This window comes from Trichomycterus rosablanca, chromosome 20 (assembly GCF_030014385.1).
Source record: "Trichomycterus rosablanca isolate fTriRos1 chromosome 20, fTriRos1.hap1, whole genome shotgun sequence".
Classification (NCBI taxonomy): Eukaryota; Metazoa; Chordata; class Actinopteri; order Siluriformes; family Trichomycteridae; genus Trichomycterus; species Trichomycterus rosablanca.
Window position 1 is genome coordinate 18,025,387 of NC_086007.1, and position 14,759 is coordinate 18,040,145.

General features: G+C 40.5%; 1 protein-coding gene across 2 annotated transcripts in view; it reads right to left on the reverse strand.

Moving 5' to 3' along the window:
• Positions 1-320: 320 nt before the first annotated feature.
• The window catches only part of fkrp (fukutin related protein), a 32,308-nt gene continuing 17,869 nt past the window's right edge, over positions 321-14,759 (reverse strand). For both annotated transcript variants that reach the window (XM_063016778.1, XM_063016779.1), the window contains exon 2: positions 321-2,198. In XM_063016778.1, coding sequence (XP_062872848.1) covers positions 435-2,033 — 1,599 coding nt within the window. In that variant the 5' untranslated portion in view covers positions 2,034-2,198 and the 3' untranslated portion in view covers positions 321-434. The remainder of the gene's footprint in view (positions 2,199-14,759) is intronic.

Genomic DNA, 14,759 nt, shown 5'->3' on the forward strand with positions numbered 1-14,759 from the left:
AAGTTTGTTCAGTTATTTTAAATGACTTTTCAGTGGATTTGCTTTAGTGTTTTCTGTGTCTAAAATTAGATTTGCCTTTTCAAAGAAAATTATTCTAAATGCTATAGAGATCATACAAGTGCTTATTTACTTTGCAAATGTCAGGAAAGTACTGAAATTTTTTCTTGTGTCTAACCACATTTTTTCTTTCTTTGTCTGATTTCTTTGTACTTTTGTCAATTAATATAAACGTTAAAAAGAATCAATTATAGATACAAAACACAATCAAAAGTTACAATACTACTATTACTGCATATGACCCGCAAACTTTTTTGAGGTACATAATACCATTTGTGTCAACAACTGATAACAACTGGCCAAGATTTATTAATATATCACTTTGAAACTACATTAACAGAAAGTTTACACATTGTTAATGCACATCTAAGTATGACTTACAATAAACCTTTATCAAGTTTTTTCTTTATAGGGTTAGGATACTGAGGGTTATTAATGACCCCTTCACCAAATTTAAGCTCTAGAAAGGAGCGGGGGTTGTTGGGTCCATAAGCAAGGACGCCAGCAAATGGCATTCGTACCAGTGGCTGCAGGAAGTGCTCAGGGAACTCCATATCCTGCTTATGGCCAGTCCATGTATCTTTGGTCATGACTCCATTCTTTGGATAGAAAGGCCAAAGATCAACATGCATATGGTTAGTTTCACTATACTGGACACGATAGAAGTTTCCCTCTACTGCTCGTTCCCACACATACCCATTTACATCAACAAGTGATCCTGAATCCAGGTTCTTCAAGGTTTCACACTTGGGCACATCCTCCAAGTAAATACCAAAATCAACATCATAGTCCCAAGGTATGACATCTTGATGTCTGACTGCTCCTAAAAGACTTCCCCCTTCCAACCAATAGCGTACACCAGAATTCTCCAAAATGTTGATGACATACTTTGTAGTTTCTCGGAGTGCACGCAAACAGCAAGGTGGGGTCCAGCGGTCCAAGTAAAGGTACTGTGGTGTGTCATTAAGCACTGTGCCAAAGCATCGAGCTGTCTTTTTGCTGCACCCAAACCACTGATCCTTTCCATCAGGCCGTATTAAGTGCTTTAGACCAAAGCTTCTCATCAGCTGCCCCATAGCCTCCTTAAGATGAATGTCTGCTTTCCACTGATTGTGTGCTGAACTAAAAAGAGGTCGGTGGCTGGCTGCAAATGAGGGTTGATCTAATAGCTTTACTTTCCAGCCGCGCAATGCAGTCTGTATAAACAAAGCAGATAACAGAGGGCGTGCCAGTGGGAATGAGAGGCTGAAGAGGTCCTCAGTTCGAATAAGGATGACAACATCACCATACAGAGCTGTGCACAAGGTGGCACCGCTCCCAGATGCTGCAAAGGAGTATGTGGCTGTCCATGTTTTTAGGCTCACCTGCAGATCCAAGCACTTGACAGCAGCATGGGACAGCACTGGGACTGCAACCAAGCGTACCATATTACCTCTTTGGGCCTCAAGTTCTTGGACAAGCTTATTAAGATGTTGTTTGTGTTCTAACTCCACACCATCAGGCACCAGGAGTACAAACTCAGACTGTACGTTGAACTCTGGCTGATGTGTTTGAGGAGGCTGTTCTGGGCTAGGGGACAAACTCAGCAAACGTGCATTCGCTGGCAAAGTCAAAGGGGGATAGGGCTGAGTCTCTACCACAACCAGGAATGGCAATCTTGGCATCTGACGTAAAAAGGAGCGAGCCACATTGCACACATAGTTTTCAAATTCTTCAAATTCACGTAGGATGACAGTCATGCGAGAAATCTGCATTCTTCCCTTTTGGTCTTTTGTTTTGTTGTCCGTAGTCACAATGTCCTCTATTACTCCCCCTGCAAACTCTGGGCCCGATGTTAAGAAGGCCTTTTTAAAGCCCTTGCTCTGCACATGGCGTTTCTCAATTATTTGCTGCTGGGTCTGTGATACATAATATAATATAAGCAAGTTCAGCACAATGGCTCCTGTCAGCAGTGCCTGGCAGAAACTAATTCGCATGGTGACTACAAGGCCTCAGTGCTTGTATAACAAGGCAACAACGCAAAGTGTTTATTTGGTGGGGAGCATGACATATTCAATACATATCAGAGATCAGTCTTCAGAGGCATGTGTGTTCACGTCTTAGCAGAGGTGATTTATGGACTGAATCTTCATTTAGAATCACTGAAAAACACACAAAGTGATTTTGTAAGTGACTTTGCAATTTCTAATTAAACATTTTCAAAAACAAATGAAAAAATATAATAGCTCTAAAATATGCATTTTGCTAGAATAAAGGGTTTATATATAGAGCCAAGTGTATAAAAAGTTTTCTTTTAGTTATATTTTTTATTTAAATATATTTTTGATATATTACTGTACGTATTTTGAACAGCCCACCACTAAGTCGATTTGACACCCCCTAGCAGGCACAATTGGCAGTGCCTGCAGCTAACAAAATGGGCCATTAGTCTGCTGGTTGAGAACAGACCAGACTATAAAAGGGGGTGGGTTCTTGATGCTGTATAAGAACCCTGGTTGGTAGCCCAAAACACCTGTACAGAAGTGGAGGAATAAACATAAACTACAGGAAAGATGTACAATATGTAAAGTTAAAACAAAAACAAAACACAATTGCTTCTACAGGTGAAAAAAAGTATTTAGTGTGACCTCCCTTGGCACTGAGCAAATCTTGAACCATTCCTTAGTGGATTCTCACGTGAGGGCAGTCTTACAGTCACACACTGATTTTTATAATTTCTTTATAATAGCTTGAATACCACATGTTGAATATCCAGTTTGTTTGTTGATTTCCTTACAAGAGTGGCCTTGCTGACACACAATTAAGATTTCATGTATGTCTAGGAGCAGAGCTGCGTTCATTACTGTAGAATTTTACTATTTATATGGTGTGTGAGTCAAGGATCACACCGGTTTACAAAGCAATAACTTTTAATCCGAGTATGAAAACGTCAGGACCATAACATACAGCTTTTACGAGTTCACGTGTTACAAGACTGAACGACATCTCAGTATCAAGCAACTCGTTTGAAAAACCCTGCCTTAGTGGATTCTCACGTGAGGGCAGTCTTACAGTCACACACTGATTCTTCTCATTTCTTTATAATAGCTTGAATACCACATGTTGAATATCCAGTTTGTTTGTTGATTTCCTTATAAGAGTGGCCTTGCTGACACAAAATTAAGATTTCATGTCTGTCAAATTCTGTGATCTTTGGTATTTTAAATGTAATGACACGATTATATGATTGAAGTTGCTCTTATACATATATGAAGGCTTTTGATGAATTTTACAGGTACAATGAGTGATGCTCAAGCACATCTAGCACAAACCTACTGTGCCCGGTACAGCATTTGACAAGCGCAACTAATTTTGGCCATGACTATGCAACTTACTTGCAACTAGACGTAGATCAACACGTGTGCCCCTGTTAACCACCTGTCATCGCAACCAACGACTCGCATGGGTCAAAAAAAGGCATCATTAGACCCTAGACACATGGAAGACGGTCATCTGGAGTGACAAATAATGTTTCCCTGTGAGACACGCTGATGGACTGGTCTGTATCTTGTGGAAACGGCATGAAGCCACAATTCCTGGTTGCAACGTTGGAGTGCTATAGGCCGGTGGTGGTGCGATGGTCTGGGAAGCATTCTCTTGGTATGCCATAGGACTGTTAGTCATCGTGCCCTGTGTTATCGGGCTCTGATTACTCAGGAATGGTTGGAAAAACACAACAATAAATTCTCCACACTGCCTTGGCCACCAAACTTGCATGACTGACTGAACATGTTTGTGATATGCTGGAACGGGCTGTTCAATCCGCTCCCACTCGCCCGCAAAGTGTCCACCAACTAACAGAGCTGCTGCAGCAGGCATGGATCAGGGTGCATATAGAGTAGTAGTATGCACTCTGACTTATGGCTGCTGCAGCAGCTCAGTTAGTTGGTGGACACTTTGTGGGTGAGTAGGAGTCTGTTTCCCAACGTTTGCGTGCTGTAATTAATGTAGCCAAATGTTCCTAATCCAGTGATCGTTTAGTGTATACAAACAAACACACAGATATAGAGAGATCATCTTTTCATTAAAGATGAAAAATGTTAAATCTGATTGGTTCATGGTGCGTATGTTATAAAGCAGAAACAAACACAGGCTAATCTCTTCACAAGAGAGGATTTTTCTGAAGCTTAATGCAATGCAACCACAGTATGTCTCTTCCCTGTAGTGTTTTTGTGTGTTAGCAGTCCGACGGAGGCAGAGTGTAAGTTTTTTAATACATTTTAGACTGGGGTGACTCGAGATTTTGAAAACTTTTAAAGGGTGCCGTGATTGAAAAAAGGTTGAGAAACACTGAGCTAGAGTCATCGCGTTAGTCAAGCATGCTATTCCATGAACTATGGAAGCCCCAAAGGGTCAAAACACACTCACTTCGCGTAGAAACGTCCATCAAACCATTGTCACAATACAACCACAGAAAAGTTTGTTACAGTTACAACACGGCAGGCAAATTTTTTCCTACAGCACTGCAGAGCTATTCAATTGTACTGAGCTATTGTTCATGTCAACATATACATTGGATTAATTTGAATAACTGTAATATACTTGAAGTGTGCACTGTGTGAACAGTAGGGCTGGGCGATTTTACCAAAAAAAAAAAAATCTCGATTATTTTAAAATTATACCCGATTGTCGATTACGATTTTTTTTGTTCTTGTATAATGCAATTAAAATAAGACTCAAATTTCTTTTTTTGCATTGTAATTAAAGGCTGCAGAAGTGCAAAAATAGTAACAGCACCACATATAATTATTCTTTTAAGGGACTCAAACTTTATAACAATAACGATATCACAATAATTAACAATAATTAAGACAAAATAGATCTAAATGATCTATATCCTTATCTATCTATATCTAAGAATAGCTCACAAACAACTTTTATTTTAAATAATGTTCAGCAGAACCTCCTTACATTAGGAAAGAAACTACAAAAAGTTCTTTACAGGTTTCTTAAAAGGAACACGAGCCTTTACTGTGCTGTTTCCACCACTGAGTGAGTCTGTATCAGTATCTACATTGGGGGGGGGGCATCAAGTGATCACTCAGCTCAGCTTTGATTTTATCCTCTTGTGATTTGGGGGGTGGATACAACATTTTAAACATTTAAGGATGTGTAATGTGTCATTTTAGTCCCATAAAACTTTCAAACTGTATTAACCACTATTATGTGTCGTAGAATGATTCGATTCTATTGAACGGCCCTTTAAGCCAAAATAAAAGAAACCGATTTGCGCATATGGGAGTCGTTACATACATACGGCTCTTTAAAAGGAACCGAGACAAAAGATCCGACTCCCTATCGCAGAATTCACTGCAGCAGTTTCCCAGACGCGATTTTTTTACTCAGTAACGGATGTGATTTAAAATGTAGCGAATTACAATTCTTAGTACAAAACTTACTTAAGTAAAAGTAAAATTACAGGCTGTAAAATCTACTTTAAAAAGTACAAGTACACAAAAAAACGACTCGATTACAGTAACGCGAGTAAATGTAACTCGTTACTTTCCAGCCAATCCTGATCGCGCTCATCGGCTCCGTATTTTGATTCAGTTTAGCGGTGTTTGATTCAGTGACTCTTAATTAAACTCTTCTGTTTGTGTCTCGTTTTGCCGATCGTGTTTGCGCTCCTTATTACTGAATCTAACCGTTACCGTGCATAATCCTTGTTGTCTTCCGTTTACTGTTTTGGTTTTCGTTGGTTTTGGACTCTGTTTTCGCCCTTTTTATATTAAACTTTCCCTGATTTATATTCCGCGGGCGTCTGGTCAGTTTCTGCTTCGTGACATGTTGGTATTTTAATTAAAATATAAAGTGTGTAAACAATCGCGATTGTCACATTCTAACATCGGGTGAAAACGTTCATGCGAATTAACCGAATTAATCGTGAAAATCGCCCAGCCCTAGTGAACAGTATTATCTAGTTCTTATCTAGAAAATACAAGTATCGGTTTGAGACTCGGTATCGGATCGGGATCAAAATTAAAGATCGGGAACAAAAAAACGTCATCGGGACATCCCTAATATACGTATATACTGTATATACATATACATATATACAGTGTATCACAAAAGTAAGTACACCCCTCACATTTCTGCAAATATTTTATTATATCTTTTCATGGGACAACACTATAGACATGAAACTTGGATATAACTTAGAGTAGTCAGTGTACAGCTTGTATAGCAGTGTAGATTTACTGTCTTCTGAAAATAACTCAACACACAGCCATTAATGTCTAAATAGCTGGCAACATAAGTGAGTACACCCCACAGTGAACATGTCCAAATTGTGCCCAAATGTGTCGTTGTCCCTCCCTGGTGTCATGTGTCAAGGTCCCAGGTGTAAATGGGGAGCAGGGCTGTTAAATTTGGTGTTTTGGGTACAATTCTCTCATACTGGCCACTGGATATTCAACATGGCACCTCATGGCAAAGAACTCTCTGAGGATGTGAGAAATAGAATTGTTGCTCTCTACAAAGATGGCCTGGGCTATAAGAAGATTGCTAACACCCTGAAACTGAGCTACAGCATGGTGGCCAAGGTCATACAGCAGTTTTCCAGGACAGGTTCCACTCGGAACAGGCTTCGCCAGGGTCGACCAAAGAAGTTGAGTCCACGTGTTCGGCGTCATATCCAGAGGTTGGCTTTAAAAAATAGACACATGAGTGCTGCCAGCATTGCTGCAGAGGTTGAAGACGTGGGAGGTCAGCCTGTCAGTGCTCAGACCATACGCCGCACACTGCATCAACTCGGTCTGCATGGTCGTCATCCCAGAAGGAAGCTGACGCACAAGAAAGCCCACAAACAGTTTGCTGAAGACAAGCAGTCCAAGAACATGGATTACTGGAATGCCCTGTGGTCTGACGAGACCAAGATAAACTTGTTTGGCTCAGATGGTGTCCAGCATGTGTGGCGGCGCCCTGGTGAGAAGTACCAAGACAACTGTATCTTGCCTACAGTCAAGCATGGTGGTGGTAGCATCATGGTCTTGGGCTGCATGAGTGTTGCTGGCACTGGGGAGCTGCAGTTCATTGAGGGAAACATGAATTTCAACATGCACTGTGACATTCTGAAACAGAGCATGATCCCCTCCCTTCGAAAACTGGGCCTCATGGCAGTTTTCCAACAGGATAACGACCCCAAACACAACCTCCAAGATGACAACTGCCTTGCTGAGGAAGCTGAAGATAAAGGTGATGGACTAAACCCAATTGAGCACCTGTGGCGCATCCTCAAGTGGAAGGTGGAGGAGTTCAAGGTGTCTAACATCCACCAGCTCCGTGATGTCATCATGGAGGAGTGGAAGAGGATTCCAGTAGCAACCTGTGCAGCTCTGGTGAATTCCATGCCCAGGAGGGTTAAGGCAGTGCTGGATAATAATGGTGGTCACACAAAATATTGACACTTTGGGCACAATTTGGACATGTTCACTGTGGGGTGTACTCACTTATGTTGCCAGCCATTTAGACATTAATGGCTGTGTGTTGAGTTATTTTCAGAAGACAGTAAATCTACACTGCTATACAAGTTGTACACTGACTACTCTAAGTTATATCCAAGTTTTATTTCTATAGTGTTGTCCCATGAAAAGATATAATAAAATATTTGCAGAAATGTGAGGGGTGTACTCACTTTTGTGATACACTGTATATATATATATATATGCTGAGGAATACAGTGTATATATATATATACACTGTATATAATAAAATATTTGCAGAAATGTGAGGGGTGTACTCACTTTTGTGATACACTGTATATATGCTGAGGAATACAGTGTATATATATATATACACTGTATATATATATATATATACAGTGTATCACAAAAGTGAGTACACCCCTCACATTTCTGCAAATATTTTATTATATCTTTTCATGGGACAACACTATAGAAATAAAACTTGGATATAACTTAGAGTAGTCAGTGTACAACTTGTATAGCAGTGTAGATTTACTGTCTTCTGAAAGTAACTCAACACACAGCCATTAATGTCTAAATGGCTGGCAACATAAGTGAGTACACCCCACAGTGAACATGTCCAAATTGTGCCCAAAGTGTCAATATTTTGTGTGACCACCATTATTATCCAGCACTACCTTAACCCTCCTGGGCATGGAATTCACCAGAGCTGCACAGGTTGCTACTGGAATACTCTTCCACTCCTCCATGATGACATCACGGAGCTGGTGGATGTTAGACACCTTGAACTCCTCCACCTTCCACTTGAGGATGTGCCACAGGTGCTCAATTGGGTGTAGTCCATCACCTTTACCTTCAGCTTCCTCAGCAAGGCAGTTGTCATCTTGGAGGTTGTGTTTGGGGTCGTTATCCTGTTGGAAAACTGCCATGAGGCCCAGTTTTCGAAGGGAGTGAATCATGCTCTGTTTCAGAATGTCACAGTACATGTTGAAATTCATGTTTCCCTCAATGAACTGCAGCTCCCCAGTGCCAGCAACACTCATGCAGCCCAAGACCATGATGCTACCACCACCATGCTTGACTGTAGGCAAGATACAGTTGTCTTGGTACTTCTCACCAGGGCGCCGCCACACATGCTGGACACCATCTGAGCCAAACAAGTTTATCTTGGTCTCGTCAGACCACAGGGCATTCCAGTAATCCATGTTCTTGGACTGCTTGTCTTCAGCAAACTGTTTGCTGGCTTTCTTGTGCGTCAGCTTCCTTCTGGGATGACGACCATGCAGACCGAGTTGATGCAGTGTGCGGCGTATGGTCTGAGCACTGACAGGCTGACCTCCCACGTCTTCAACCTCTGCAGCAATGCTGGCAGCACTCATGTGTCTATTTTTTAAAGCCAACCTCTGGATATGACGCCGAACACGTGGACTCAACTTCTTTGGTCGACCCTGGCGAAGCCTGTTCCGAGTGGAACCTGTCCTGGAAAACCGCTGTATGACCTTGGCCACCATGCTGTAGCTCATTTTCAGGGTGTTAGCAATCTTCTTATAGCCCAGGCCATCTTTGTGGAGAGCAACAATTCTATTTCTCACATCCTCAGAGAGTTCTTTGCCATGAGGTGCCATGTTGAATATCCAGTGGCCAGTATGAGAGAATTGTACCCAAAACACCAAATTTAACAGCCCTGCTCCCCATTTACACCTGGGACCTTGACACATGACACCAGGGAGGGACAACGACACATTTGGGCACAATTAGGACATGTTCACTGTGGGGTGTACTCATTTATGTTGCCAGCCATTTAGACATTAATGGCTGTGTGTTGAGTTATTTTCAGAAGACAGTAAATCTACACTGCTATACAAGCTGTACACTGACTACTCTAAGTTATATCCAAGTTTCATGTCTATAGTGTTGTCCCATGAAAAGATATAATAAAATATTTGCAGAAATGTGAGGGGTGTACTCACTTTTGTGATACACTGTATATATACATACAGTGTATCAAAAGTGAGTACACCCCGCACATTTCTTTAGATATTTAAGTATATCTTTTCATGGGACAACACTGACAAAATGACACTTTGACACAATGAAAAGTAGTCTGTGTGCAGCTTATAAAACAGTGTAAATTTATTCTTCCCTCAAAATAACTCAATATACAGCCATTAATGTCTAAACCACCGGCAACAAAAGTGAGTACACCCCTAAGAGACTACACCCCTAAATGTCCAAATTGAGCACTGCTTGTCATTTTCCCTCCAAAATGTCATGTGACTCGTTAGTGTTACTAGGTCTCAGGTGTGCATAGGGAGCAGGTGTGTTCAATTTAGTAGTACAGCTCTCACACTCTCTCATACTGGTCACTGAAAGTTCCAACATGGCACCTCATGGCAAAGAACTCTCTGAGGATCTTAAAAGACGAATTGTTGCGCTACATGAAGATGGCCAAGGCTACAAGAACATTGCCAACACCCTGAAACTGAGCTGCAGCACAGTGGCCAAGATCATCCAGCGTTTTAAAAGAGCAGGGTCCACTCAGAACAGACCTCGCGTTGGTCGTCCAAAGAAGCTGAGTGCACGTGCTCAGCGTTACATCCAACTGCTGTCTTTGAAAGATGGGCGCAGGAGTGCTGTCAGCATTGCTGCAGAGATTGAAAAGGTGGGGGGTCAGCCTGTCAGTGCTCAGACAATACGCTGCACACTACATCAAATTGGTCTGCATGGCTGTCACCCCAGAAGGAAGCCTCTTCTGAAGTCTCTACACAAGAAAGCCCGCAAACAGTTTGCTGAAGACATGTCAACAAAGGACATGGATTACTGGAACCATGTCCTATGGTCTGATGAGACCAAGATTAATTTGTTTGGTTCAGATGGTCTCAAGCATGTGTGGCGGCAATCAGGTGAGGAGTACAAAGATAAGTGTGTCATGCCTACAGTCAAGCATGGTGGTGGGAATGCCATGGTCTGGGGCTGCATGAGTGCAGCAGGTGTTGGGGAGTTACATTTCATTGAGGGACACATGAACTCCAATATGTACTGTGAAATACTGAAGCAGAGCATGATCCCCTATACAGTGTATCACAAAAGTGAGTACACCCCTCACATTTCTGCAAATATTTTATTATATCTTTTCATGGGACAACACTATAGACATGAAACTTGGATATAACTTAGAGTAGTCAGTGTACAACTTGTATAGCAGTGTAGATTTACTGTCTTCTGAAAATAACTCAACACACAGCCATTAATGTCTAAATAGCTGGCAACATAAGTGAGTACACCCCACAGTGAACATGTCCAAATTGTGCCCAAAGTGTCAATATTTTGTGTGACCACCATTATTATCCAGCACTGCCTTAACCCTCCTGGGCATGGAATTCACCAGAGCTGCACAGGTTGCTACTGGAATCCTCTTCCACTCCTCCATGATGACATCACGGAGCTGGTGGATGTTAGACACCTTGAACTCCTCCACCTTCCACTTGAGGATGCGCCACAGGTGCTCAATTGGGTTTAGTCCATCACCTTTACCTTCAGCTTCCTCAGCAAGGCAGTTGTCATCTTGGAGGTTGTGTTTGGGGTCGTTATCCTGTTGGAAAACTGCCATGAGGCCCAGTTTTCGAAGGGAGGGGATCATGCTCTGTTTCAGAATGTCACAGTACATGTTGGAATTCATGTTTCCCTCAATTAACTGCAGCTCTCCAGTGCCAGCAACACTCATGCAGCCCAAGACCATGATGCTACCACCACCATGCTTGACTGTAGGCAAGATACAGTTGTCTTGGTACTTCTCACCAGGGCGCCGCCACACATGCTGGACACCATCTGAGCCAAACAAGTTTATCTTGGTCTCGTCAGACCACAGGGCATTCCAGTAATCCATGTTCTTGGACTGCTTGTCTTCAGCAAACTGTTTGCTGGCTTTCTTGTGCGTCAGCTTCCTTCTGGGATGACGACCATGCAGACCGAGTTGATGCAGTGTGCGGCGTATGGTCTGAGCACTGACAGGCTGACCTCCCACGTTTTCAACCTCTGCAGCATTGCTGGCAGCACTCATGTGTCTATTTTTTAAAGCCAACCTCTGGATATGATGCCGAACACGTGGACTCAACTTCTTTGGTCGGCCATGGCGAAGCCTGTTCCGAGTGGAACCTGTCCTGGAAAACCGCTGTATGTCAAGTCAAGTCAAGTCAACTTTATTTATATAGCGCTTTTTACAATATACATTGTCTCAAAGCAACTTTACAAAATCCAGGACCAACAGATACAAAAACCCCTGTTGAGCAAGCCGAGGGCGACTGTGGCAAGGAAAAACTCCCTGAAAATTACAGGAAGAAACCTTGAGAGGAACCAGACTCAGCAGGGCCCATCCTTCTTGGGTGGCCTGGAGGATACTTTAAATAAATACACGATTTACACAAATCATACAAACACAGAATTAAATGATCTAAAAGTCATAACTGGTAATAAATAGATAAATAAACAATTAAATAATATGACCATGTATGAGCATGTATGACCTTGGCCACCATGCTGTAGCTCAGTTTTAGGGTGTTAGCAATCTTCTTATAGCCCAGGCCATCTTTGTGGAGAGCAACAATTCTATTTCTCACATCCTCAGAGAGTTCTTTGCCATGAGGTGCCATGTTGAATATCCAGTGGCCAGTATGAGAGAATTGTACCCAAAACACCAAATTTAACAGCCCTGCTCCCCATTCACATCTGGGACCTTGACACATGACACCAGGGAGGGACAACGACACATTTGGGCACAATTTGGACATGTTCACTGTGGGGTGTACTCACTTATGTTGCCAGCTATTTAGACATTAATGGCTGTGTGTTGAGTTATTTTCAGAAGACAGTAAATCTACACTGCTATACAAGTTGTACACTGACTACTCTAAGTTATATCCAAGTTTCATGTCTATAGTGTTGTCCCATGAAAAGATATAATGAAATATTTGAAGAAATGTGAGGGGTGTACTCACTTTTGTGATACACTGTATATATACACACACACACTTATTTACAAACAAATACATAAATAATTAGATGTATAAGAGTCAAGTGATAAATTTTAAATAAAAATAAATACTGATATTTTATAAAAGATTCTTAAGAACATAATATAGAATTCAAACAAACTCAAAGAAAAGAAAAGTTTACCCTCCTCTATTGAGCACACCACCTACCCATGACACCACAGTTGTTTAAAACAGTTCAGATCATTCATACTTTTATAGAAATTATCTATATATCCATTGTTATCCTTGTTTTTACCAGCCGTGCAAAGATTCTTTTTGCATCATAGTCTGTGTTTTGAGTTATTTTGTTCTTTCGACTAATGTATATTGCAAATTTTGCTTGACCAAGCCTAGGGCTGGACGATATGGCTAAAATTGATATCACGATATAAAGTTATAAGCTATATATAAGATATATATAAGATATATAAAGATATAAACGATATAAGTTTCGGTCGATACGATTCCGATATCGATATAATACAAATGTCAGAAAAACTGCCAGGAACACCAAAACTTAAAGGCTGTACCTGCGAACCTCTGAAAAATGTATTTGCAAAGTCTATGAAATCTCACCCTTTACAACTACATAATATTTTAGAAATAATAATCACCTTTTACATGTATTCAGCATTTGTATACAGACAAAAACACGACATCATTCTCAAATAAACATAAGCTTTGACAATATATAATATAATATATTAACATATGTCTTAACCAGAGGTGGAAAGAGTACTAAAATATTGTACTCAAGTAAAAGTACTATTACTTTAATGAATTTTTACTTAAGTATGAGTAAAGTTACTAGTCTAAAAATCTACTCAAGTAAAAGGTAACTCATTTAAAATGTACTCAGAGTAAACGTTACTTAGTTACTTTATTAACAGCAGGGGGGGTCTCTTCTGTGTAATGCAAACAGGACAAGTGGATATAAATCTCACAATAGTTGTTATTAATTCAAATATAATAGAAGAAACATGTTGATACAACATTTAAAACATTTAGGGGTGTGTAATGTGTCATTTTAGTCCCATAAAACTTTTTTAAACTGTATAACCACTAGTGATGTGTCGTAGAATTATTTGAATCTATTGAACTATAGATTGAACTCGGCTCTATAAAAGGAACCGAGACAAAAGATCCGACTCCCCGTCGCAGAATTCACTGCAGCAGTTTCCCAGACGCGATTTCTTTAGCGTTTATTATTTTACTCAGTAACGGATCTTATTTAAAATGTAGCGAATTACAGTTCTTAATACAAAACATACTTAGGTAACAGGCTGTGAAATCTACTTTAAAAAGTATAAGTACACAAAAAAAACTAAAAAGTACACTCAATTACAGTAACGCGAGTAAATGTAATTCGTTACTTTCCACCTCTGGTCTTAACTAACTTTAATCCACAACATGGACTGATTATTATTTGTATGTAAACATTTTCGAACAAAAGTGCTCAACCAGGATAAAGAATATAAAAAGTGCTTAAGAGTTGCTGCAGAATTTGCTGCAGCAGATGTGCTTAAAGAATACAGAAAAAAATCAACAATTTCTATTGCTTCTTTTTTAACTAGTAGAATGGAGCATCAATCTGAGACACATTTGTAAATCGTGATCAGACCAGCCCCCTTTGCTTTTACCTCCAGTAGGTCGGCTAGTGTAGCTTTTTTCTTTTTAAGAGCTTCAGTTTGCTTTTGATTTCCTGTGGCTGCCCCTAAAGTCTGGAGCTCCACTATTTCAGTCTCTAGATTTTTAAGTGATCTGGTGATGTCCTTTGTGACATTAAGAGTGTACTGTTGACAAAATATCCTTGTTTGTATTTTGGCTATTCCCACCACTCCTGCAAATAATTAAAACTAGGCTTCTGTATTCTAAAAGTCTTCCAAAAAAGATAAAAGACTCTAAGTTGGCATCATCTAAAAGTGTATTAAAAAGCCAGTAAGCACTAAGTTGGATCTTCTGATCATACATTGAACCATGCAGTGATCTGAAAAACCTACAGGAGAGATAAAACATTTAGCTTATGTTTAAAAACATAAAAACATGTTATCTTTTAAATGTGTCCATGTGTACTGTCTCTGCTTTTTGTGAAGGTTTCGCCATACATCATACAGTTCATTGGTCTCCATTATCTCATACAATTTTTTTCGAGAGGCCATGTGGTTCCATATGATTTCTGTCCATGTCATCAGCAGTACAGTTGAACTCA